This window comes from Phanerochaete carnosa (genome assembly GCF_000300595.1).
Source record: "Phanerochaete carnosa HHB-10118-sp unplaced genomic scaffold PHACAscaffold_4, whole genome shotgun sequence".
In the NCBI taxonomy this organism is placed as follows: domain Eukaryota; kingdom Fungi; phylum Basidiomycota; class Agaricomycetes; order Polyporales; family Phanerochaetaceae; genus Phanerochaete; species Phanerochaete carnosa.
The window spans coordinates 1,554,804-1,576,768 of NW_006767631.1; the positions used below are offsets into that span (position 1 = coordinate 1,554,804).

General features: G+C 55.8%; 6 protein-coding genes across 6 annotated transcripts; 3 read left to right on the plus strand and 3 right to left on the minus strand.

Annotated features, from left to right (window-relative positions):
• Window positions 1-893: 893 nt before the first annotated feature.
• PHACADRAFT_27481 (uncharacterized protein) lies at window positions 894-2,964 on the plus strand (the record flags this gene model as incomplete). The annotated part of the gene is made up of 9 exons (XM_007393988.1): window positions 894-977; window positions 1,039-1,121; window positions 1,165-1,478; window positions 1,523-1,615; window positions 1,679-2,073; window positions 2,126-2,247; window positions 2,307-2,417; window positions 2,481-2,664; window positions 2,725-2,964. The coding sequence occupies 9 exons, from the start codon at window positions 894-896 to the stop codon at window positions 2,962-2,964; spliced, it is 1,626 nt and encodes a 541-aa protein (XP_007394050.1).
• Window positions 2,917-6,506, minus strand: PHACADRAFT_118591 (uncharacterized protein). The gene is made up of 8 exons (XM_007394466.1): window positions 6,455-6,506; window positions 6,262-6,397; window positions 5,537-6,213; window positions 4,642-5,474; window positions 4,474-4,589; window positions 4,330-4,423; window positions 4,000-4,275; window positions 2,917-3,941 (listed from the first exon to the last, which is right to left on the minus strand). Exons 3-8 carry the CDS (start codon window positions 6,102-6,104, stop codon window positions 3,357-3,359), a joined length of 2,472 nt encoding a protein of 823 aa, XP_007394528.1. The 5' UTR covers window positions 6,105-6,213; window positions 6,262-6,397; window positions 6,455-6,506; the 3' UTR covers window positions 2,917-3,356.
• Window positions 6,507-6,845: 339 nt separating this feature from the next.
• PHACADRAFT_253959 (uncharacterized protein) lies at window positions 6,846-8,264 on the minus strand. Its single transcript, XM_007394467.1, has 5 exons — window positions 8,076-8,264; window positions 7,832-8,023; window positions 7,745-7,779; window positions 7,618-7,692; window positions 6,846-7,565 (listed from the first exon to the last, which is right to left on the minus strand). Exons 1-5 carry the CDS (start codon window positions 8,151-8,153, stop codon window positions 7,109-7,111), a joined length of 837 nt encoding a protein of 278 aa, XP_007394529.1. The 5' UTR covers window positions 8,154-8,264; the 3' UTR covers window positions 6,846-7,108.
• Window positions 8,265-8,508: 244 nt separating this feature from the next.
• PHACADRAFT_253961 (uncharacterized protein) lies at window positions 8,509-14,950 on the minus strand. Its single transcript, XM_007394468.1, has 9 exons — window positions 14,146-14,950; window positions 12,458-14,089; window positions 11,267-12,398; window positions 11,099-11,214; window positions 10,624-11,039; window positions 9,557-10,568; window positions 9,007-9,506; window positions 8,812-8,952; window positions 8,509-8,753 (listed from the first exon to the last, which is right to left on the minus strand). Exons 1-9 carry the CDS (start codon window positions 14,843-14,845, stop codon window positions 8,646-8,648), a joined length of 5,757 nt encoding a protein of 1,918 aa, XP_007394530.1. The 5' UTR covers window positions 14,846-14,950; the 3' UTR covers window positions 8,509-8,645.
• A 2,595-nt stretch (window positions 14,951-17,545) lies between these two features.
• Window positions 17,546-19,216, plus strand: PHACADRAFT_253965 (uncharacterized protein). Its single transcript, XM_007394469.1, has one exon. The coding sequence runs from the start codon at window positions 17,716-17,718 to the stop codon at window positions 18,799-18,801; it is 1,086 nt and encodes a 361-aa protein (XP_007394531.1). The 5' UTR covers window positions 17,546-17,715; the 3' UTR covers window positions 18,802-19,216.
• Window positions 19,217-19,734: 518 nt separating this feature from the next.
• On the plus strand, window positions 19,735-21,646 carry PHACADRAFT_253966 (uncharacterized protein). Its single transcript, XM_007394470.1, has 4 exons — window positions 19,735-20,471; window positions 20,537-20,664; window positions 20,722-21,335; window positions 21,389-21,646. Exons 1-4 carry the CDS (start codon window positions 19,869-19,871, stop codon window positions 21,550-21,552), a joined length of 1,509 nt encoding a protein of 502 aa, XP_007394532.1. The 5' UTR covers window positions 19,735-19,868; the 3' UTR covers window positions 21,553-21,646.
• The last annotated feature ends 319 nt before the right edge of the window (window positions 21,647-21,965 follow it).

The window sequence follows — 21,965 nt, forward strand, 5'->3', positions numbered from 1 at the left end:
CAAGAGAGACGCGATATAACGCGCACCTGGACGCGTTCCAAGCATCTAGACCATGCTTTTCGATATTCTTTTAGCCTTAGCTCGTAACCGTCTGGGAGATCGCGAGGCGCAAATGGTGTAAGGGACGGAAAGTCTATGACCTTCGACGCGTCTTCATCCTCAGATTCTGTGGCGGTTCTTGAGATCTCGCCATAAGATTCAGTTATCACACGCACCGACAGCGTTATCCGCAAGTAGTAAGATGCATTTCTGGGAGAGATGAGGCAGTTGTTAGAGAAAGGGGCGAACCCGGGCGTACCTTGTTGGGATCGTCCAGGTCTTGCCGCGAGGTCATGGTCTGTTTCACTCTTGCTGCCACCAGCGTTCCACACTTCTACAGAGCTGAATCTTTCCGTGCCCTATTTGGCCCGCTAGATAAATCGAGAAAACCCAAGTTTTAATCAAGCAGGTAGAAGAAGTGTGAGTGGTGAGTTTGAAGCATTCGAGTCCACGACAAAGCACGTCGGGCCGCAAGTTCGACGCAACAGTCACCAGAGGTACGTGTAGTCCCGCCTCAAGAACACAATATTGTTGACCGATGATTCCTTCCAGTTCTAAATGCTATCTCCGTAGGTTAGTGAGCCGTCTGAAAGTCATTTTACGATTCTAGACATTCTCGTCACTGCGGGTGGCTTGACGCGAGACGTCGTAAATCATCCCGCCAACTCCGTTCAACGTCATATATTCGGCCCGAATGTTATCTCTTATACGTACAATGCTATGTGGAACGCCTCTGAAATGTCCAAATATTCACGTTCATCTGCGATTCTCCATGGAGGATACGCGAATGCCGGAGAAACCGGACCTCTCGGGTCCCTAATTTCCTCCAGATGATACCTACCGGCCTTCTCTGCATGGCCCATCGTGACCAGCGCGCATATTCAGCTACGTCGGCCTTACCGCGGAGCGTGAGGATCCATTTGCCTTCTGTGACTTTGGTATGTACTGCGCCCGCCCGCTGTCCTTCGTGTCGTAACAACTCATGTTCACGCTTCCTAGGCTTCCGTAGAGAAGGGTAGTCCCATGATGGATCATCTGCTAATCCCGGGCCAGATGCAGACCACAATACCCGCGAAAGGCCAGTCAGTCGCATATATTTACTGCGTCTGCGCACTGAGTCTTCAGGTCCTCAGCTAAACGACTCGCTGCAGTGCGCAAAGTCCTCATGCGCCTGCTTGCATACACAGGTCTACTTTCGTTCCTCTGCCTGGCCACGGCCGACACGGTCGTTGACCTTGGCTACGCGAAGTACCGGGGCAACCTCAGCTTCCCGAACACAGTCGCGTACTTGGGTCTCCCGTACGCCGAGCCTCCCGTTGGAGAGCTTCGTTGGCGGGCTCCTCTTCCGCTGAACACGACACGCGTGAGCCAACAGGCTGGCGGTACCATTGTTGATGCGTCGTCCTACCCTGAGTTCTGCATTCAGGGTACAACAGGCGGTGAGAAGCCATAATTGCTCTGACGCAGATCCTACGCTCATTAGACATGCAAGACGGTGATGCCGGAGGTGCAGGCAGCGAAGACTGTCTAAAAGTGAATGTTTATGCGCCAGCGAACGCGAAGGAGGGCGATAAGCGTATGTTTTGTTTCGTTCGCCTCCATAGTGAGGAACTGACGCGAGCCGCTGTATCAGTCCCAGTTCTAGTGTATATCCATGGTGGTGGCTACGTTTTTGGCAACCCCGCGAACTGGCCCTTCGATAATTGGGTACATCAAGTCCCCTCCGTCGTCATTGTCTCCGTGTATTACCGCCTCGACTCGTTCGGCTTCCTCTCGCACCCAGCATTTGCTTCGTCATCCTCTCTGGGCGACCTCAATGTCGGGTTCTCCGATCAGAATGCTGCGCTGCATTGGGTACAAGAGCACATTAATGCCTTTGGCGGCGACCCCGGGCAGGTGACGATTAATGGCCAAAGTGCCGGCGGCTCCTCTGTAGAGCTGCATCTCGTTGCGAGCGGACAGCAGGGTTTGTTCCATCAAGCCATCGCGCAGAGCGTTTATCGAACGCCGTTGCCCAGTCCAGAGCAACAAGAGGTAGGCTTCAAAGAGTTGCCAGAAGGGTTGACAACGCTGAATTCGTGCACAGCCGCTGTTCAACTTCTATGCAGAGAAGGCTGGCTGTGGTGGCTCGAGCACAGTTTCTGATACCATGGCTTGCCTTCGGAAAGCACCTGTCACCGCGCTTGCGCCGGCCCAAGATGCGCCTTTGTGAGTGCTCCTAGTGAGACTAGCTTGTGGCAAGCATTGCGTTCTGATAACACGAATAGCAACGGATCATATAATGCCTTCCATCCTGTCCTCGATGGCAAGATCATTCCCGACCGTCCAACACCCGCAATCCTCTCCGGTCGCTTCGCAGACATCCCGCTGATGGTAGGGTATGCATGTTCCCCTCGTTCTTCTTTCCCATGCGATCAAGAATTAATTGCTTTTGCACGCAGCGCGACTTCGAACGAGTCGCTCTCTCTCGGTGCCACCAGCTTGAATAGCGGCCTCCAAACCTTTTTCCCAGCACTCACGCAGGCCGATCTCGCCGAGTTCAACCAGGTGTACGCCGTTTCTAACTTCGACAACTCTAGCCAGCAGATCCGTGTTGGCACAGGCGAGAGCGAGCTGCGTTGTGCGGTACGTTTCTCCCGCATGGAATACCCTGAGCACAGTGGCTGATGGATATAATTCACGAAGGCGGAGATTATAGGCGGGGCGTCTGCACAGCAAAGGTCGGGCAAGACCTTTGTGTACAGGTATAACACGGCCAACCCGACGGGCGGCGATCCTCTGGTGGAACACGCCGCTGAAAACTGGATGATGTTCCGCGGGACAAACACAGGGTACGTCCCGTCGTTGGCCCCTCATCTTGGTATTTGCATGCTCAATCATGGGCACCCTTCAGGTTTAATGGCACAACAACCTTCTCGGCTATGACACCTTCCGAACAGGTCTTCGCATCCGAACTCATCGCCTACTGGCTCTCATTCGTACGCTCAGGCAACCCGAACACATTCAAGCTTGCGAGAGCACCCACGTGGCCTGTGTACACGACCGGCGGAATACAGCGGGTTGTTCTCACGGAGGGAACAGTGACAAGCAGTGGAAGCACTATCGAGACAATCCCATCAGCAGAGAGGCAGAGATGCGCGTTCGTGGTAAGCAAGGTGACGAGCCAGCAGGCGTGAAAAGTAGCGGCGTATAGTGTGAATACATGGAAGTCATACAATACATAGCAAACAGACTGGACACATCATGAACGGAGCCGGAAAGAACGCAAGACCTCCAAACAGAATACTATGCAACAGTCTTTCACCCACATCTAAGGTTTATGCACCCTCGACTCGGCGAATGACACGTCTGTCACGCTCACCAACGACCTTGACGAGTCCCTCCTGCTCGAGCTCGCGCACGACTTCTTGGAACTCAGCTACCGGAACCCGGACGCTACTCTGGCCCTCAAGAGTCTTGAACGCGTCGGACCAGCGCACGCCACGCGTGCCACCGGCGCCTTCGAGCAAGTTGAGCACCTCCTTGCGCATATCACCGCGCAGCCGGCGCTGCGTACGCCCGATGCCGGTGTCGAGCAAGCCCATATCAATCTCGCCCGTCGTCGGGTCGCGCGCGCTCGTGTTGATCGCCTCGCGCATGAGTCGGAAGGCCTCGCGCACATCTGAGAGCTCGACGAGAGGACTGAGGCGCATTCGCGAGTGCGCTTCGCTCAGGCGGATCATGCTCTCGAGCTGACGCGTCGTTGCTGTGATACGCTTCTCATTCGCATTGCCCCGCGGATCTTCGCCCGCTTTACGGAGGGTGACGTAGCATTTCACGAGTTCGTTACCTGCCTCCTCGGTGATTGTCGGATTGACTCGCGTGCGCGCATAGTTGATGTACGCGGAGAGCTCATCCATAGGCTGTTGAGAGGAATAATATTCAGCATGAGCTGGAAGCTGTTAAGGCGAGGCAGCGTACCAGGATGTCTTGCTCAGTGGAGTTAGGGCTGTCCTCCAGGTAGAGCCCAACCAAGTGCTGTGCAAGCCGGCGGTCGAGCTGTTCGTCGACGTTATCCAGGACGAGATATAGCAAGTCAAACCGCGAAATCAAAGTTGGCGGTAAGTCTAGATTAGTGGAGATCGTCTTCGCCCGATCGTAGCGTGAGCCAATTGGGTTTGCGGCCGCAAGGATAGATGTTCGCGCATTGAGCGTGGTGATGATGCCCGCTTTTGCGATGGAGACGGTTTGTTGTTCCTGTAGACCATGTGAGATAGAGTAGAGAATTATAGTGTAGGGTGGAATGCAGACCATAACCTCATGGAGTACACTACGGGTCGCCTCGCTCATCTTGTCGAACTCATCAATGCAGCACACACCGCCGTCACTCAGCACAAGCGCACCACTATGTTCCTTATTAGCGGCACTATCGTCAAGAGCTATGCCGTCACTGACCTCTCGAGGACAAGCTGTTTCGAGTCCGGATCCCTCGTCACGTATGCGGTAAGACCGACCGCACTGGAGCCCTTGCCGGAAGTGAACACTCCTCGAGGCGCAATCTTGTGCACATACTATTCTCCATCGATTAGCCGCTTGTCGCGCACGGGCACCATCCGCGCTCACCGAGAGTATTTGAGACTTTGAGACACCAGGATCACCAACAAGCAACACATTGATGTCGCCACGGTATCTCGGTCCGCCCGCACCTCCACCACGGGCAATGCTCTTGTTCGTTCCACCGAACAATTGGAGGAGAATCCCCTTCTTGACATCCTCTAGTGACCAAATACTCGGCGCAAGACTCCTTGCCAGCAGTTCGTAGATATCCGGGCGCTGGCTAAGCTCTTTAAGCTTGTTCTCTATTTCGGCACGCCTGCTCTGCTGCCGCTGCTGCTCGAGGGGATTTTCGTCCGACACGTCGCTGAAGAAGTCGCCGACGCCGCCGACGCCTGGGATACGGTCCCCGCCTGCGGGGCGTGTGCTCTTGTCGAGCCCAAGGCGGTCGTCAGTGCCGAGGCGTACATGAACCACGTCGAGAAAGGTCTTGAAGAGGCTCTTAAGTGTCCTCTGCCTCGGGTTAACTCGTACAGGTACGCTACGGAAGATACCTGTGACGACGAGCCGGTCACCGGGTTTGCTGACGTCGACAAGCTCGTCATACACGCTAAGGGTGACTGTATGCGGTGTTTGGCCATCGGGCACTGCGTCCGGGGTCTCCTGCAAGCGAATGACTTGGCGATCGGCAAATTCGCATCGGTTGTGTACCAGAGACATAGTGCCCACGGAAGCACAAACGTCGCGCGGACAGCGTTGCGGCTCGTCGATCTTACCACGATCAATCTCGACCTGGACAGTGTGATTGCATGTCAGGCAGCGGAAGAAGGCCACCTTCATGTCAGGAATCACGGGCGTCGCTCGAATGACGAGACCCTTAATGCACACTAACTTGTCAGTGTCTGAAGACAGGCGAAGTTAGTCCCCACAGAGATGACGCTCGAAATGTTAGAAGTTGACGTACCAGTGGGGTTGAGGTCTCGCATATTCACAGACATTAAGCCGAAGGGCCGAATCTTGTAGACCTTGCCCATGATATCCGCGATCTCCTCTTCGCCTTCCTCGCCTGTCATACCCTCTTCGCCTGCTCGCTGATCTTGCTCCGCGATCTCAAGCATGAGATCTTTGAGAACCTGATCCATAGCGGGAACAACTTCTTGAGGATACTTGACAAGCTGACTGTGTAGCTTCTTGCTAGGTGGGTAGGCAGCAAGGTTGTTCAGGTCGAGGTTCAAGTTCGTTTCACCGGTTTGGCGCATGCGACGTAGGTATGTCTCGTAGAGTAATACCTCGCCTTCCTCCGGTGAAGTCAGGGTACGCGTACGCACGCCTCGATTCCGGTCATAGGAGATGCGGTACTTGGGCTTGAAGCCAAGCATAAATTCGCGGAAGATCTTCATCGTTTCCGCGAGGTTGACCGTCGTACCCCAAATGGCACGGATTTCGGCAGGTTCGTCACTTGGCACGTCAGCAGCGCTGAAGCCTGCACCTGCAGATGACATCGGCATTTGCAGGTTTGTTCCATCGCTCATGGGGTCATCTGTGTTGAGGTTTTGTTGACGGCGGCGGCGCGCAACAGGTGTGAGACTCAAAGAGCTATGGATATCTCCACGACGATTCTTGGGAGTGGCGACAGGACTCCTGCATAAGCATCAGTACTAGCAACGTGAGAGCTGCTGAGGAACGTACGAGGGGAACTCGAGCGGTTCAGATCCCCGAGGGCTCTGAGGTGGCGAACTCGAATTTGCAAGGAAGTTTGTACGCCTTGGCGTCGCGCCCTTCGCGGGACTCGAGCTAGGAAATGCGAGAGGAGAAGAGCTACCCGCTTCCGTTGGAGTGCATCAGCCAGGTAATCAGGATGCAACGTGAAGTCGCGACTCACCAGCGAAGAGAGGCGTCTTTCTCTTAGGGGTATTAAGCCCGACAGCCCTACGCGCAACCACGTTTCCAGGAGAGCTCGGGGGCGCGGACGACTGCTGACGTTGGGATCGACGAGGGGTGCCTGCGACTGAGGGCGACGCGGCGAAAAAGAGAGGTTGCTGGGGAAGCGCATTTGGGGTGTTCTGCTCCCCGTCCGCTATGTCTGCGTCGGGCGGGTCGGATGATGGGAACTTGAACGGTGAGGACATGTTTTACGAGCGAGGGACTGTGGACAATGACGAGAGAAAGATAAAGTGCGTGACAGTCACGTCGTGTTCGCGGTCATGTTCGCGTACCGTCACGTCACGGTCACTAGTAAATTACTGCGCGAGGGACAAGGGCTCTAAATCTGGATATGGTGAACCATCTACGAGCGAAAACAAGTGCCACGTCGGCGTGTATTGCAATATAAAGAGAGGTGTAACGATCTAACGGGATGGCAGGGGGATTCAAAAACTACAAAAAGAAGCTATAACGACGAACAAAGCCCGAGGGTGGAGATTGCAACTGGACATAAGAGTATAAGTCGAAATCTGAGGTATCGCAGTAAATGGGTATTCCAAAAATACTCCGCATAGGTTGTGAGCCTCCGCGAGATCATCAGATAGTTGTGTTCTCAGAGCATCACGACGAAAACAGTGCCGACAATCAAAGCAACAGGGAGTGCGAGAGTCACGGCAACCGTTGGGATGACCCGAGTTGCTGCGGAGGTAGCCGATGCAGAGGCGGAAGATGAGGGAACCACGCTGCTGCTTGGCGAAATTGAGGATAGTGCACGGGAGGTGGTGAAGGTGGCTGTTCCCGAAAAGCTGGAACTCCCTGCCGGGCTTGGAGAGGGAACAGCGGAGGTCACGCCGGGGGGTGAGACCGAACTGCTCAGTAAAACGGAGCTGGCTGTCGCAGGCGATGAGCTCGTCACGGATGGCAAGTTGGAAGACGCAGAGGGGTTACTGCCAATGGATATAGTTGAGGCAATGGTATTTGATGGTGCGCTAGCGACCGAGGAGGGCACAGGAAGAGTAGATGTATCGCTTGCGACTGGGGCGCTGAACGATCCAGACATGCCTTCCAAACTATTTGCCACCATTAGAGCGTAGTTTGCATTTGAAAAAGAAGATAACATACGCAAAGAACGGGGAGTACTGAGTATATGGCTGTGGGGAATTGCCAATGGCGTCGACAGATGTGAAATTGATGTAGCTTTGTGTGCGTCAGTGAATTTTGGAGCAAGGTTATCTGACAATATACCCACTAGCCGCTCGAGTCAGGCCCCGCGGTTGGATCGGGCTGCGTTCAGCATAAGCAAAAGCTTATCGCATGCTCGACCTTGGAGACTCACCGTGAATTGCAGAGACCTCGTGCTTGCAACATTCACAGGTTCGATCTGCTGTATGAGGAGACCATTTCCATTGTAGAGACCAACGTAGCAGGCTCCAATGTCCGACAGGGTTGGGGTTTGACCATCCTCAAGCCATTCGACAAGGCAGGACTCTCCGCCTTGGCAGGTAGTCGTCTCGCCTGGAGAAGTAACCTGCCGGCACGGTTAGTGCAACGTAGTCCCCACGGGATCGTACTCAACGCACAAAAATTGTGGCCTGTGCCAACTGGAGGCCAATAAGAATGTGAAGGAGGACCGCAAGAGCAGACATCGCGCAAAGCATGAAAGTCGTGAAACGGGGTGGTGCAGATTACTGGAGGAGATCACAGAATTTATGTAAGTCGTGACGGACGTGGAAATGAAAGGGAGACAGCGTGCAAAGAACGTGACGTTGTTATTTGATCTTTCTATGATTATGTGCGGGAGAGCATGAGGGTGGAGCAAGGGCTGAGACAACTTTCGTCGTCATGAGGACCTATCTAACTTTGTTCAACTTTGTGGCACCGGCGTGCCCGGCGCGTGTTCCGCATCCCCGCTCCCGCTGCCTGTGCCGCCACGCCGCACGCCGCATGGAGGGGGAGGATTCCGATCAGCAACGACACGAGGTTTGCTGTGCAGACCAATGCACCAAAATCTTTGAGATAGTAATGGAATATATTGGAGACAGCTAAAATAAGGATACAACATACAGAGCAAGTTGAGATTGTATAACGATGCAGAAATGACGAACGACATAATCCAGATAGCAAGGACATCTAAGTCCCAACACAGTCCATTAGGATTGGCCATTCCCGATTCGGGCGTTGACCTTCTGTCGATGCTGGCGGTTCTTAAGATGCACTTCATAATTAGTCAGAGTCTCTCCAGGACCGGGGGTATAGAGCTAGCAGCAGGACACCGTCAGCACTACAATTGTCCGCATCAGCAGAACAGAGACGTACTTTTCCAGGACAATCTGTGCACTTGATGCGCCATTCCGGTTGTGCGGGGTTCGGTCCTCTACGAAGCACAGCCTCAAATCTATCATCGGGGTATTTATCATTTAGTTCTTTCATGGCTTCCTTTAACCAAGCGGGAGGGTCCTACATTACGAGGTCAGACGACGCGTTCATCATGGTTGTTCACTTCCTACTCACTCTCGCAGGACGGTTTCCACCAGCGCGCGGTCCGGCCCCGGAGTGGGGTGCGACGGAGGGAAGGACAGCATGCGAGTCCTGCGGTGTATCCTGAATGCCCTCCGAAGATTCACTCTGACTGGGAGCGATGGCGGGTGCGGACGGAGTAGAGTGAACACCATTCGTTTTGCCCCTCGTTGCCAACGGGGTTTCCGAGATGCTGGAAGTGGTAGACATGGGCGACGCGGCCTCGGTCTTTTCGATCTTCGGTAGTTTCGGCGTCTCCAAGACTGTGCTGCGGGAGACGGGCTTGCTGTCCGGCTCCGGAGACGGTTTCCTTGGAGTCTCTGGCTCGACCGTGGGAGCCTTCGACGATGCCTCAGCTACGTGCGCATGGGGCCGCTTTCTCCTGGATGCCGCGAGCCTCGCCATCTCCTCCTCCTTCTTGATGTTTGAATGATATTCCAGGCTGGAGTTGTACTCCACAGGTCGTGGGCGTCGGTGCCTATGCCAGAATTTTCCTATGGAGAATATCAGAAACAGCCTGTTATGAAGCGGTAACACAACATACCGCATGCACCGCACTGTGACTTGTCTCCCAGCGGACCTTTGCGGCGACCAATAGCAATGCTCTCCGGGCAACCACAGTTCGAACAGTGCCAAACGCCATCGATGTAGTTCGGATGCTGGCCGTCCACGTACTCCCGCTCCTTGGCTTCCCGCTCGAGCTCTTTCGTACGCTTTGCAGAAAGTGGCACGCGTGCACCCCGGTTCTCCACGTTGCTCGACACAGGCGGGTCGATATCTAATGGCGGGCGCACTGTCGACGGATCGGCAGCAGTCCCGTCCGTCGGCGCCTTGACATGAGCACGCGGGCGAAGGACAGACGAAGGGTATGATGGTGGTTTCATGAGGCCCTTCGGCTTCTTCTCTTTCATCAGCTGAGGCGCAGCCACCGCAGTAGGAACAGGAGCAGGCATGACCTGTGGCGAGAGCGAGGTGCCGTTCTCCGATGCAATCATATTGGCGATATTGTGCGAAGCCGCAGCCGCAGCCGCGCGGCGGGAGGTAGGCGCCAAGTTCGCGTTCGCGAGTGCCAGCGTGGCAGGGTCGACCTCGGGGAAGCCAATCGCGGGAGTACGGAATGTCTTGGGCGGGTCCCGGTCGGGAAGTACGATGCCTCTGCGTCCGCGATTTGTCTTGCGACGGCGACGATTGAGTTCTTTCTCACGCTCTTTCTCGTTGCGCTCGATTTCACCATCGCTGAGGTAGTCGAGACGAGGCGTAAAGGCAACGACTTGATCCATGGAGCGCGCGCCTGTACTGAGGGACGGTAACAACGACAAACGAAGGTCGTCGTCTTGAACTGCCGAGCCGTCAGATGGGTGACCAACGAGGAAGAGGGATTTTTGATAGGTTTGCACTTGTTCGCGGATCGAATGCGCGATTGCAGTTTTGAATTCGCCACTGAGGCCGAGCTCCTTCGTATAGATGTCAGCGAAGTGCTCCGGGGAAGGGTCGGGGCTATCGAGGTCCCATTCAAACTGGTCCTCAAGTTTGACCGGGCCAACAATGATATCGAGCTGCGGCATTGAGTCAGTAACGGTGGCTTCTCTCACAGCAGAGTCGCCGACGGACCTTGATCAAGATGCGCATCTCCTCAAGCATCTTGTTCTCGTCCTCTTCAAACTCGTCCACTGACATGTACGCGTCGAGACTAGACGCAACAGGCACCCCCTTCGTCTCAACTTCTTCGTCTTTGACAATTTTGCGACGTTTGCGCGTGCGGCGCTCGACTTGTGTCTCCCAATGACGGAGAAGCGTATCGCTGCGGACATGGTTCCGCCACGCGTCCCACCACATTTCCTCATCGTCGGCGAACTGTCCGTGCATGACGACATCGTCGAATCCGTCCTCGCCAAATGTCGCCGTGTGTGCCTTGAAGTCGCTCAGCTGGTCTTGGATCGTCTTCGTGATCACTGCGTGGTAGCTCGGGGCAAGACTGTAATCGTCCACAATGGACTGCGCAAAGATTTCGGGAGTAATGATAGGATCTGTGAGAAATGAGTGAGAAAGTTGATTGCCGCACAAGGGTCGTTACGCAGACACGTACCATTTAAGTTCCACACGAAGGTGTCTCGCATCTTATGATGGTCGACATCGAACTCGAGGCGAAGCGGCACCAGCTGTTCGGGACGGCTGGCGTCCTCAGGGTTGACAGTTCTGGGCCTGCCGCCTATATAAGCTACGAATGCCGCACGATATGACGCAAAGAACTCACAACTTGAACCCCTCTCTCCTTCCCGCCTTCTTCCGCTTCATCTCCTCCCTCCCCTTGAGTCCGATGAGGTCAAACTTCTCCTTTCGGCGTCTTGCCGCCCGGGGATCTTCCAACGGGTCTTTCTCGTACCACGCACGAGGCTTGACGATCGCCTCGCGCACCTCTTCCGTCATACGTTCGCGCATCTGCTTATACCTCGCGTCGTACTCTTCGTCCGTCTTCATCCACTCCTTCACCCGCTCGATCTCTTCTTGTTTCAGCGCCCGGATCGTCGTCTCCGAGTCCTTGAGTGGCACGACTGACACACGCGTCACCTTTGGGTTCAGACTCACGTTGGCCGGCAGCGGCGGGAGCTGCGGGACGATCTGCGTCTGGGCTTGCGCAGCGGGAGCAGCCGCACCGTTCGTTGTCGCCGTGGTGGATGACGTTGGAGCTGAGAGTCCACCGAAGACATCGCCAGTGGACACCCGAGAGAGCGGCGGCGCACCAGCGAGTACTCCGGGGCCCGCCATCTTGCGCTCTGCGCTGCCAGGCATACCCGGTATCCCGCCAGGAAACGGTGAGCCCGCAGCCGGCGTGTGCGATGCCTGCCTGTTTGGCGTAGCAGGCGCACCAGGGATCAAAGGGTCAGCAAGCATCGCCAGATTCGGCGAGCCCGGCACATTTGGAGTAGGTATCGCCATCGCAGAGGCAAGCGGACCAGACATGTTAGGTGTACCCACCAAGGGCATCGGAGCGTTGAGGTTCGGGTTGAGGTTCGTGTTAATGTTCGTATTGATGCTGAGACTTGCTCCAGGTACACCAGGGGTGCCCGCGTTGCTCGTTCGGATGTCCCCTACACTTGGCTGCCGCGCCATACCAGGCACCTGCATACCGTTGACGCCCATAGGACCCGACATGCCGTTCATACCTGGCATGCCCATGTCGGCACCTACGCCACCAGCAGAGAGCTGCGCCTGATTCGATTGTTGCGGCCGCGGGAGGACAGGAGGGCCCATCATGCCGCCAGCACCAGCCATAAGGCCGTTAGCTCCTTGGATGTTCATCATATTGCTCCCCGGCGTACCGCCCGACATGCGCATATGCATCAACTGAGCGGGTGTCATGTTCGTACCAGGCATCCCTTGAGGACCTACACGTATTCATGCAGGTCAAAATGGACGACAAAAGTCCGAAATGAGTGAAACAAACCTTGAGCCTGCCCAGGAGTCTGCGTCTGAATTTGTCCTTGTGGCGTAAACGACTGCTCCAAATGCGATCCTTGAGAAGAGGTACCCGCAATGGAAGGCGGTACTGGGGTTCCAGATGGCCTCCTCTTCATAGACACCCTTGGCGAGCCGGGCGCCGAGCCTGCCGTGGGCGCAGGTGCAATCGGTGGATACGTCGCTGATGTCGGTGTTGAGATGGGTGTATGCGTAGACTGCTGTTGCTGCGCTAGCTGACCTTGTTGCAACTGCTGCTGATTCTGATACTGAGCTGAGCCCTGTGAGGTCTGAGGCGTTGATGGCGCTTGCTGTGGACGGAAGCCAGTAGCAGTGTTGGGTCGGCTGCCAACGAGTGCAGGAGTAATCGCACGCAGTCCACTTGGACCGTGCATGCTCTGGCCAGTCCCGGGACGTGGTATCGGCGCAGGGCTTCCGGAGGCGCGAGCGTTTGGAGGGACGGGACGAGGCTGAATAGGTATTGGCGCTGGCGCTGGAAGACCTTGTTGGCCGGGCTGCTGAGCATTCGACTGTTGCTGGCCGTGCTGGCTCCCCTGGTGGTGTTGTTGCATGCCCATGGAGCTACTGGTCCTCGAAATCGCGGCAGGACCAGGTGTGGCAGCCGTGCCGGCAGTCCCAGGACGAGGACTCTGAGTGTGCCCAAGCTGATAGTGGTGCTGTTGCGAGTGCTGAGGATGTTGTCCGTACTGACCGGGAGGACCCATGCCAGTACCAGAACGAGGAGCAGGGGAAGCAGCAGGCGTAGCCGTAGGCTGTCTCGGAGGGATCGACGGCGGCGGGCCCATTATGCCCGCGTTTGGGTGATGCTGCTGCTGCTGCATCTGCTGGTGTTGTTGCATGTGCATGTTTTGTTGTTGATGAGGAGTTTGAACGCGGACAGGAGATGAGACCTGGGCTTGACCTTGGTTGGGGAAGGCGTTCGGTTGAGTCGGGCTCGCGTGCTGGCTCTGGGCTTGCGCCATCGACGACGTCGGACGATCCTGGCCTTGGGCATGTTGCATCTGGAGAAGCTGCATCTGCTGGAGTTGTGCGGCGCTCATGCCCTGCATCCCACCCATGCTTTGCATCCCGCCCATCCCACCGCCCATGCCTTGCATACCCATCGCAGTCATGTTCAAGTTGTCCATGCCCATCATCCCGTTGCCGTCCATCCCACCCATTCCTCCACCCATGCCGCTGTTGAAGCTGTTCGCCATCCCGCCCATCATGCCATCCATACTCTGGCCCTGCATGCCCGTCTGGGTGCGCTGACCCTGCCCCTGCATTCCCATCCCGCCCATACCGGCCATGTTCAGCTCTCCGCTACTTCGACGCATCTGCATCTCGCGCTGCTGGTGCTGAAAGTTGAGCATCATGAGCCGCTGCATCGCTTTGTGTCGCTCTTGAGGGCTCATGTGACTGAGCTGCTGAATCTGCGCAGGGGTGAGTTGGAGGTTGCCCATACTCGCCTGACTGCCACCTCCGCCCATGGTACCCATACCACCGCCCATACCCATATTGGAGGGCGTACCGGAACCAGCGTTCAAGGCAGCAGGGTTGATAGATGTCGATTGCGTATGCGGGGGTTGCGGGGATGAGACAGAGTTTGCATTCTGTGGACCTATAGAAGCGCAGAGCGTCGCACGATATCCCTAACGAATCAAAGAGAGCACTTACTAGGGCCGCTCTGTGCCGTCATGCTCAAAGCTTGAGGATTAATTCCGCCCATGCCACCCATAACCATGCCACCCATACCCATTATTCCGTTGTTCATTCCGCTCATGTTGTTCATGCCTCCGCCGTTCGACATATTGCTCATTCCCGACGGGCCACCCATATTGCCGGTTCCGCTTGGGTTGTGTTGCTGCATAAGCATTTGGGGGTTGACGCCACCGCCCGTCCCTGGTCGGCCGGAGGCTTGGTTAAACTGCCGCTGCTGTTGAGCGAGCATCTGTGGGTTGAAGCCGGGGTTGGAAGCTATAGATCCTTGTCCGTTCATACCACCCATGCCCATGGCGCTCATGTTCATGCTGCCCATGTTCATCAACGCTTGTGGATTTACGCCCATCGAGCCTGCCGTGCCTCCGCCTCCGCCTTGATGTTGCTGTTGATACTGCTGCATCATCTGTGGATTAAAGCCACCCGCGCCTCCACTTCCGCCTCCCATGCCCATGCCGGCACCCTGGTACTTGGCCGCGAGCATCTGCTGGAACTGCTGCTGCTGTGTTGGGTTCATGCCGGCCATGCCGTTCATGCCAGACATGGCGTTCATCATGTTCGGGTTCATCTGGCCATGTCCATGCTGTTGTTGTTGTTGCTGCTGCTGAAGAGCGGCGAGCATGGCAGGGTTGTGGTGCTGCCCTGCTTGAGTATTCATCGCAGTCGTTACGAATAGTGATAAGTGCTACGAGATGTGTGCTTATTGAGGGTGAAGCCAGCGCTGCTGGTGCGACAGCGCGGCCGTCGATGTTGCAGCCTGCGGCGAGGACCAAAAGGATGGGATCGGGAACCTGCAAAGCGAAGGCGATGATGAGCAAGCAAAGTTACGCGACAGAGACATGGACAGCAAAGAGGCGCGTGAGAACGGCGGCGAGGGGGAGCACGTGACGATCAACAAGGGAGCACCCGGAAAGGCAAGGGAATTAGAGGGCAGCGGGGGAGTGCCATACGGGGAGGGAGAGAGCGGGAAGACGGAGGGGAGGGGGAGGGGGAGGAGAGAAGGGAGAGAAGAAGGCGTGGAAAGAGAGGAGGGGACGCTTACGTTGATGTGTCGGGAGGGACGTGTTTGGGGTATGGGTCGGGGACGGCGGGAGGGACGGCCGCAGGAGATGCGGAAAACGGGGCGGGGGAGGAGGAATCGGCTTGGAAAAGGCGGGGAATGCGTATGACGTGTGCCGGCCGAAGGGGCTGTCCGGGCGACGGGCGGTGGGCGGCGGGGGCTGACGGAAGGGATAGTGCTTTGTCTGTCGGTGCTGGATACAGGGGGCAGGGCTGCGGTCAGAAGACGCTGCGAGAGCAGGACACGGGAACACCTTTCTGGCGTGCACAACCAGTCCGAGAGAAATGACACGAACCTCGCCAAATGTGTCCCGACCTCAACGAGAGAGGATCGGTCCCAATCCACACTCAATCTGATCGTCCGTGCGCCTTTCCGTGCTGCTCAAGGTCGCCGCGTGCTCCTCTCACAACCTCAGTGTGTCGCGATTAGCCTCTGCTGCCTTTCGCGCTCTGCAGCAGGTTTCCGTGGGAGGCGAAAAGAACAAGACAACAGCCAGGTCACAGCACAGTCACGTACACCGCCCCGTCACAGCACGTCACACCCCCAGAGACGCGCACGCCCCGCCGCTGCACCCGCCGGCCCAAACTGCGCGGGCATCGCTGCGGATGGCACGCAACGCGGCGGGGGAGACATCGGCAACGGAAGGACGCTACAAGCACAAGCTCGAAACGATTCCGAAATTTGTCTTGAGCGAGTGCGTTGCCTGTATAACCGCCTACAGCTCCCCATGGTCAGATCTAGATCTCAGATGACTCCCCTCTCTCGTCTGCATTCCTCTTCTCCCCTCAGTGTGTCCTTATCGCCGCTTGCATCGCCCTCGTTACCTCATTGCCAACAGCCACACTTCCATCCAGACCGACCCCAAGCTGCATGAGCAAGCGCCCTTCCATGAACGGACGCCCAGCAGCACTGGGACGCCCGCCCGCGCGTCCTCCCCCGCTCTCGCTTCCGCCCTTGGCGATCGGCGGTGCCTCTTCCTGTCTCTCCGCCACCCCTCTAAACCTCCGCTGATGAGAAGAGTACGATCGCTCCTCCTCAAATCTTTCTCCCCGCGTTATCGGCATGCGCCTGGTCCCCATAAGCTTCGCAACGAAGCGCGTGCATTACGCACAGCGAGGTACGAGCGCATTACCGCTGCCCAGCTTAACATCGTGCGTACAGCTACAGTATGTCTCAATCTGTGTGTGATTTGGCCGGACACGCTTGGACATTCGGTCACCAGTCGCGTCATACGGAAGGTGCATGGACGTTCCGCATAGAGTTTGAGAAGACTCACTCGAGCCTGAGGTTGTGACGACTTCCTACTGCAGCGACGAAAACGCGGCATCTCTCACTCCATCAGGCCCTGTGTATGCGAAGTATAAGATTGCGCACATGGTGTGAAACTACAGGAAGTATTCTGTCAGCTTGGGATGACTCTGGACCGGCGAATCTCCTCAGTGTGGCCGACCGTGTAGGGTAGTAAGGATGTTTCAGAGTACAATGGTCAGCGTGTAATGTTGTCTCCCGCTGTCGTAGTAGCGACTACCCAATCAAAATCTTTCAAGGACGCCACATCTTGATTTCCTGCCATAATTAACTGGAGGCGAACCAACCGGACACATAATTTTTTAAAAACGATTTGAGACGTGTAGCATGAGGATGCAGCTTGTGCAATCTCGTGCAGCCCTCCGAGAGAAGATTCGGAGTCAACAGGCGCTCGATACCGACGGCGGATCAAATTGATGGCGGCATGCCAGGCGCGCAGCTTAAACACAAAGCGCCGCTCTCCTTGCTTGCACACCCCTCTTTGCCCCAGGTCGTACGCGATGTCGACAACCGCGACAATGCCCTCAACGAGTACACAGCTGTCGAGGGTGCCTCAAAAGCGTCGCCTGTCTGAGGCGCCAGATAATCGTATCCCGGATTCGAAACGGGTGAGGAGGAATAATGAAGATGACCTTGCAGAGCCTAGTGAGAGCTCGCCGCTCAAATCTGCCGCCGCGGCCACCCCTTCCGCGAGAGACAAGAAGAAGCGCAAGAAGAAGAAAAAGAAACATCCTGTCGTACCACTGGACGCTGACGTGGACGGTGCAGTCCAGGCCTCTGTTTCAGATGGTCCTGCACGCCCGCAAGCCAAGAGTTCCCATAAGAAGATGCGTCACTCTTCTGTTGAGGAAAATAGTACGCCAGGGCCTTCGGGAGTCAAGCGGTCGCCTTCGGCGAGTCATGAGAGGCCGAGAAGTTTTGTGCCATCGTCTAGGACGCGGTCAGAGACACTGACAGTACGTATTTGCGCCGAGTCCTTGCTTGATGGCGCGCTGATCATATGCTAGGCTGTGTCGGCCAACGAGAAAGGCAAGGCACGCGCTACTTCGCCTGTCGATACGAACACCGCACCTCCAGCCGATGCGACTGCACTTGCGTCCCACCGAGCACTACTCGATGCTGTTCTACCATCGCTCATATGCCAGATCTGTCTACTTCTCATGAGCAAGCCTTTTGCCTTGGCACCGTGTGGTCATGTTCTGTGCCACGGGTGTCTCGTCAACTGGTTCTCCAACGAACCTGCCGCCCCTCTGGGCCAGGCGGTCCAGCAAGCAGAACCACCGTCAGCGCAGGTTGAGGGCGACGAAGGAGAAAACAATAATGCAGATGATCCTCCTCTTGCCCCAGCACCGGCTCTTCCACCAGCAGAACGACGTCCCGCTCCCCTCATTCGACGCAAGAAGACCTGCCCCCACTGCCGTGCTGTCGTCCGCGAAAAGCCTGTCGAAGTCTGGTCGGTTAAAGATATGGTCAACGCTGTCGTACGCAGTGGCCTTGCCGATCCAGACTCTGTGCCAGAATATCTTCAAGGCGACACAGCAAACGACGCGACCACAAACCCGTGGAAAGACATTTTCCCAGACGACACCCGCAGGCCGTTCGCCGATGTCCTGAACGAGAGCATGGGCCTACGTGACGACGAGGACGGCGGTATCTACCGCTGCGTGGACTGCCACCACGAGATCTGGGACGGCCTCTGCTCGTCGTGCGGGCGCTTCTACCCCGGCCACCGCATCGAATTCGACTCGGACAGTCAAGACGACGAGGACGGCCTCCAGCCGATGTGGCTCGACTACAGTGACGAGGACGAAGAGGCGGACATGGATTTCCTGCGGCACATCATCGGAAGGAGACTCGATGATCTGCTGGATGACGAAGCGCTTTCGGAGGGGAGCGACCACCGCGAGGACGGCAGAGGCCGCGGAAGCAGAGGCGGGTCGCACAGCAACGAAAGCATTGGCCACGGCAGCGCCCACAGCGACGCCTCGAACGATGAAGAGTACGAGGGCAGCTTCATCGACGATAGCGACGACGTGGCGATCGCGATCTCAGCTGTCCGCGACATCGGCAGATTGTACCGCGCTGGCGACGACGAACCGGTCGAGGTTTATTCAGACGAGGATGGCCGGCCGCCACCGGCTAGACGTGGGCGGCGGGTGATTGACTCTGACGAAGAGATCTCGTTGTCTGGTGGAGATGAAGAGGATGATGACCTCGCGGCGGCGGTGGCTGCTCGCGAGAGGTGAGTCCTTCGATTGCCTGCTGCCCTTCGTCCTCTTTGCTGAGTCTTTCTGCTCTAGAGAAATGTACGGTGACGACGGATCCCTGCCTTCTCGCCACTTCCCACAAACTGACTCGGACGATGAATTCGATCGTGAATACCACCATTATCCTGAAGAAGACGAGTATTAGCATGAGAGACCGTGGTTTATATGCTTGGACACTCTCCGTGCGATAGACCACTAGAGGTTGCCTGTAGCGTACCACTGGGATGATTGGCTGATACTGAAAGCATTTGCTTCTCGGTGCAAGCATTATCTTCAAATATATTGTGAGTGTTTCGGACAGATCTACTATAATATGAGTGCGCCAGTGCCTGGGACCGTACTCAAGGAGTCCAGCCGCGCTTGCGTACACACGAGGCCAAAAATCTTTGAACTTCCCGCCAGCCTCCGAGGCTGATGCAACCCATTCCCGTTATACACCGTGGAGTTAGGGAACAGCGCCGACAGGACCACCGCAATGAGGGACAGCTGACATACGCGTTCGCTTCCACATCTTCCGCTCTCGCTTTCTTAGAAACTTCTTTCGCTTTTCCGGCAATGTTCAGCACTACCTCTTGATGTGAAGGCAGCGATACGTGCTGGCACTCTGAGTGTTACCCCTATTGTCATGCTTAGTACGGGTCATTTGCTCCATATACAATTGTGCAGTTATATGCCACGAACCTATATGTTGTATAGTTGAGGGGTTCCAGCTCGAGAAGCTGTACATGTGTGTCTGAGGTATATGGCAGGGCCTATAGCAACTGAAGTACCGAAGGCCGAAATCAAATGCGCCACAAAGTTCTATGTCGGCAATCGGCGAATGCCAGAGACAGCAAGTATTTCCCAGGCTCGACAGCATCACTTTCGAGCGAGGAATGGAGTAGACTATTTCTCATCCCGGCACCAACCCCCCTCAGCATTCCGCTAACCGCCAGCGACTTGTGCATATCCAGAAGAGATTTTGCACAATCTCTTGCTCTTCAGCTATATCTATACTGCGCAGGGCGCACCGTGCAAGGTCGGCGCGACGGATACAGGTTACCTCGATGGACTGCAGGCAGGCGACACAAACAGGCGAGGGGCAATGGCTATCAAGCCCTGGTACGCACGGATGGGCTTCAATCTCCTCTCCTCAGGTACAAGTGCAAGCTCTGGCGAATTCTTCTCCACGTCTGCGGCACGCCTTTCTGCGAAACATCCTCAGCTACTCGCCCTCGCCGACTCTTGACCTGGACGCTTTTCCATGTCGGTCGTGGAAGAACGAAAGCCATACAACACAGAGCGCGCCGAAACGCGGATCTTCTAGCTCCTCGCAAATCACTGCTGTCGCCTTTGCTTCGACTGCCGCCTCGTGTCTTGCTCGCATGGGATGGGGGTCGCAGTTTTCCTGGCTTTGCCTCTATTTCGCTTTCAACCTCATCCTGACGCTATCCAACAAATCTGTCCTTACCAGCTTCCCATTCCCATACACACTCACTGCAATTCACGCTCTTTGTTCGACTGCCGGTGGACTGTTCCTGCGTTCACACTCTTTTTATATTCCCAAGCAACTGGACCTAAGGAGTGAATTATGCCTAGCTGCGTTCAGCTTTCTCTACTCCATAAATATTGCAGTGAGCAACGTCTCACTAAACTTGGTCACCGTGCCGGTGAGCACCTCTGGAACTACTCGGTATTCTCAGATGCTAACTTTGCCCCCTTGCGTGCTCCGCAGTTCCACCAAGTCATTCGTGCGATTACTCCTTTGCTTACTATTGCACTGTCTACATTTCTATATGGCATCTGTGTGAGGCGCGACCGGTTGTGCTCCCTTCTTCCGGTTATGTTTGGTGTGGCACTCGCGTGAGTCTATCTCTATTTAATGTCCCGCATTCAGTAGCTGACAGACTACTTCTGTAGGACATATGGCGACTATTACTTCACTCTCTGGGGTCTGTTCCTCACGCTCATCGGCACATTTCTGGCGGCACTGAAAACCATCTACACAAGCGCTTTACAATCTTCAGCCAAGAGACCGCCGCCGCCGACTTCGGAGATACCAACTCCTGCCACTTGGGGGAGGTCACACCATGCCAATCACCACACAGCTCACAGTCATATATTGAGCGGTTTGCGACGCTTTCTGGTCCCTCCAAAGCTGGACCTGCACCCACTAGACCTCCTCACTCGAATGTCTCCCCTGGCCTTTATTCAGTGTGTCGTCTATGCCCAGCTCTCGGGAGAACTCGATCGCCTTTCGCGTTTTGGCATTTCGTACCATGAGCCATCTGTCTCCGCGCAATTGTTGAATGCTACTGTGATGCATTCACAGTTACATCTACCAGGCAACGCACTCTTCAACACGACGACAGCGTCTCTAGACTGTCTACATCCGCAACAGCCTCTGAGGGTGGGCGGCGTTCCGCTTTCGCAGGTCGTCATTCTTCTCATCAACGGATGCATCGCATTTGGCCTCAACGTCGTCAGTTTCTCGGCGAATGGAAAAGTAGGGCCGCTGAGCATGACCGTTGCAGGTTCGTCGAGCATGAATCCACTTCCTTGGATTAGAACTAATCAGCATCTTCAGCCAATGTCAAGCAGGTCTTGACGATCCTCTTTGCCGTCTCGCTCTTCAACCTGACCATCACTACCACAAACGCCATCGGCATCTCTATTACCCTCCTCGGCGGCGCCTGGTACGCTTGGGTGGAATATACCTCCAAACTCAACAAGAGGGGAGGTCTCCAATAATTTCTTCTTTTCACATCGCTATTTCCAAGATATCCATATGTCACGCGGACTATGAGCACCTGCGGACTCGTCATTGTACCTCGTTACCCATAGCTATCGTTATACCGGCCCCCCACCATATCGTCCAGTCATAATATTTGTACAGAAAAGAGCAGTTGTCTATAGACAGCCCCTGTTACCAGAGATGAACAGTAATATACATACATCGTTTGACGAATTACAGACATAGTCCGATGACATCTTTGCTGAGTATGCGTGCTTTGAAGAATTCGACAAGCTCACTGGGCGTTCTAGCGATCACCTAGCGGGGTTGGCGGCAGGGGGACGCTATTGCGAATGGTTAAATCAAGTGAGCTGGAGGTGCTATCCACCGTGTTTGTCACGCCAGCTCAAAAGCTAGGCGGATGATCGTC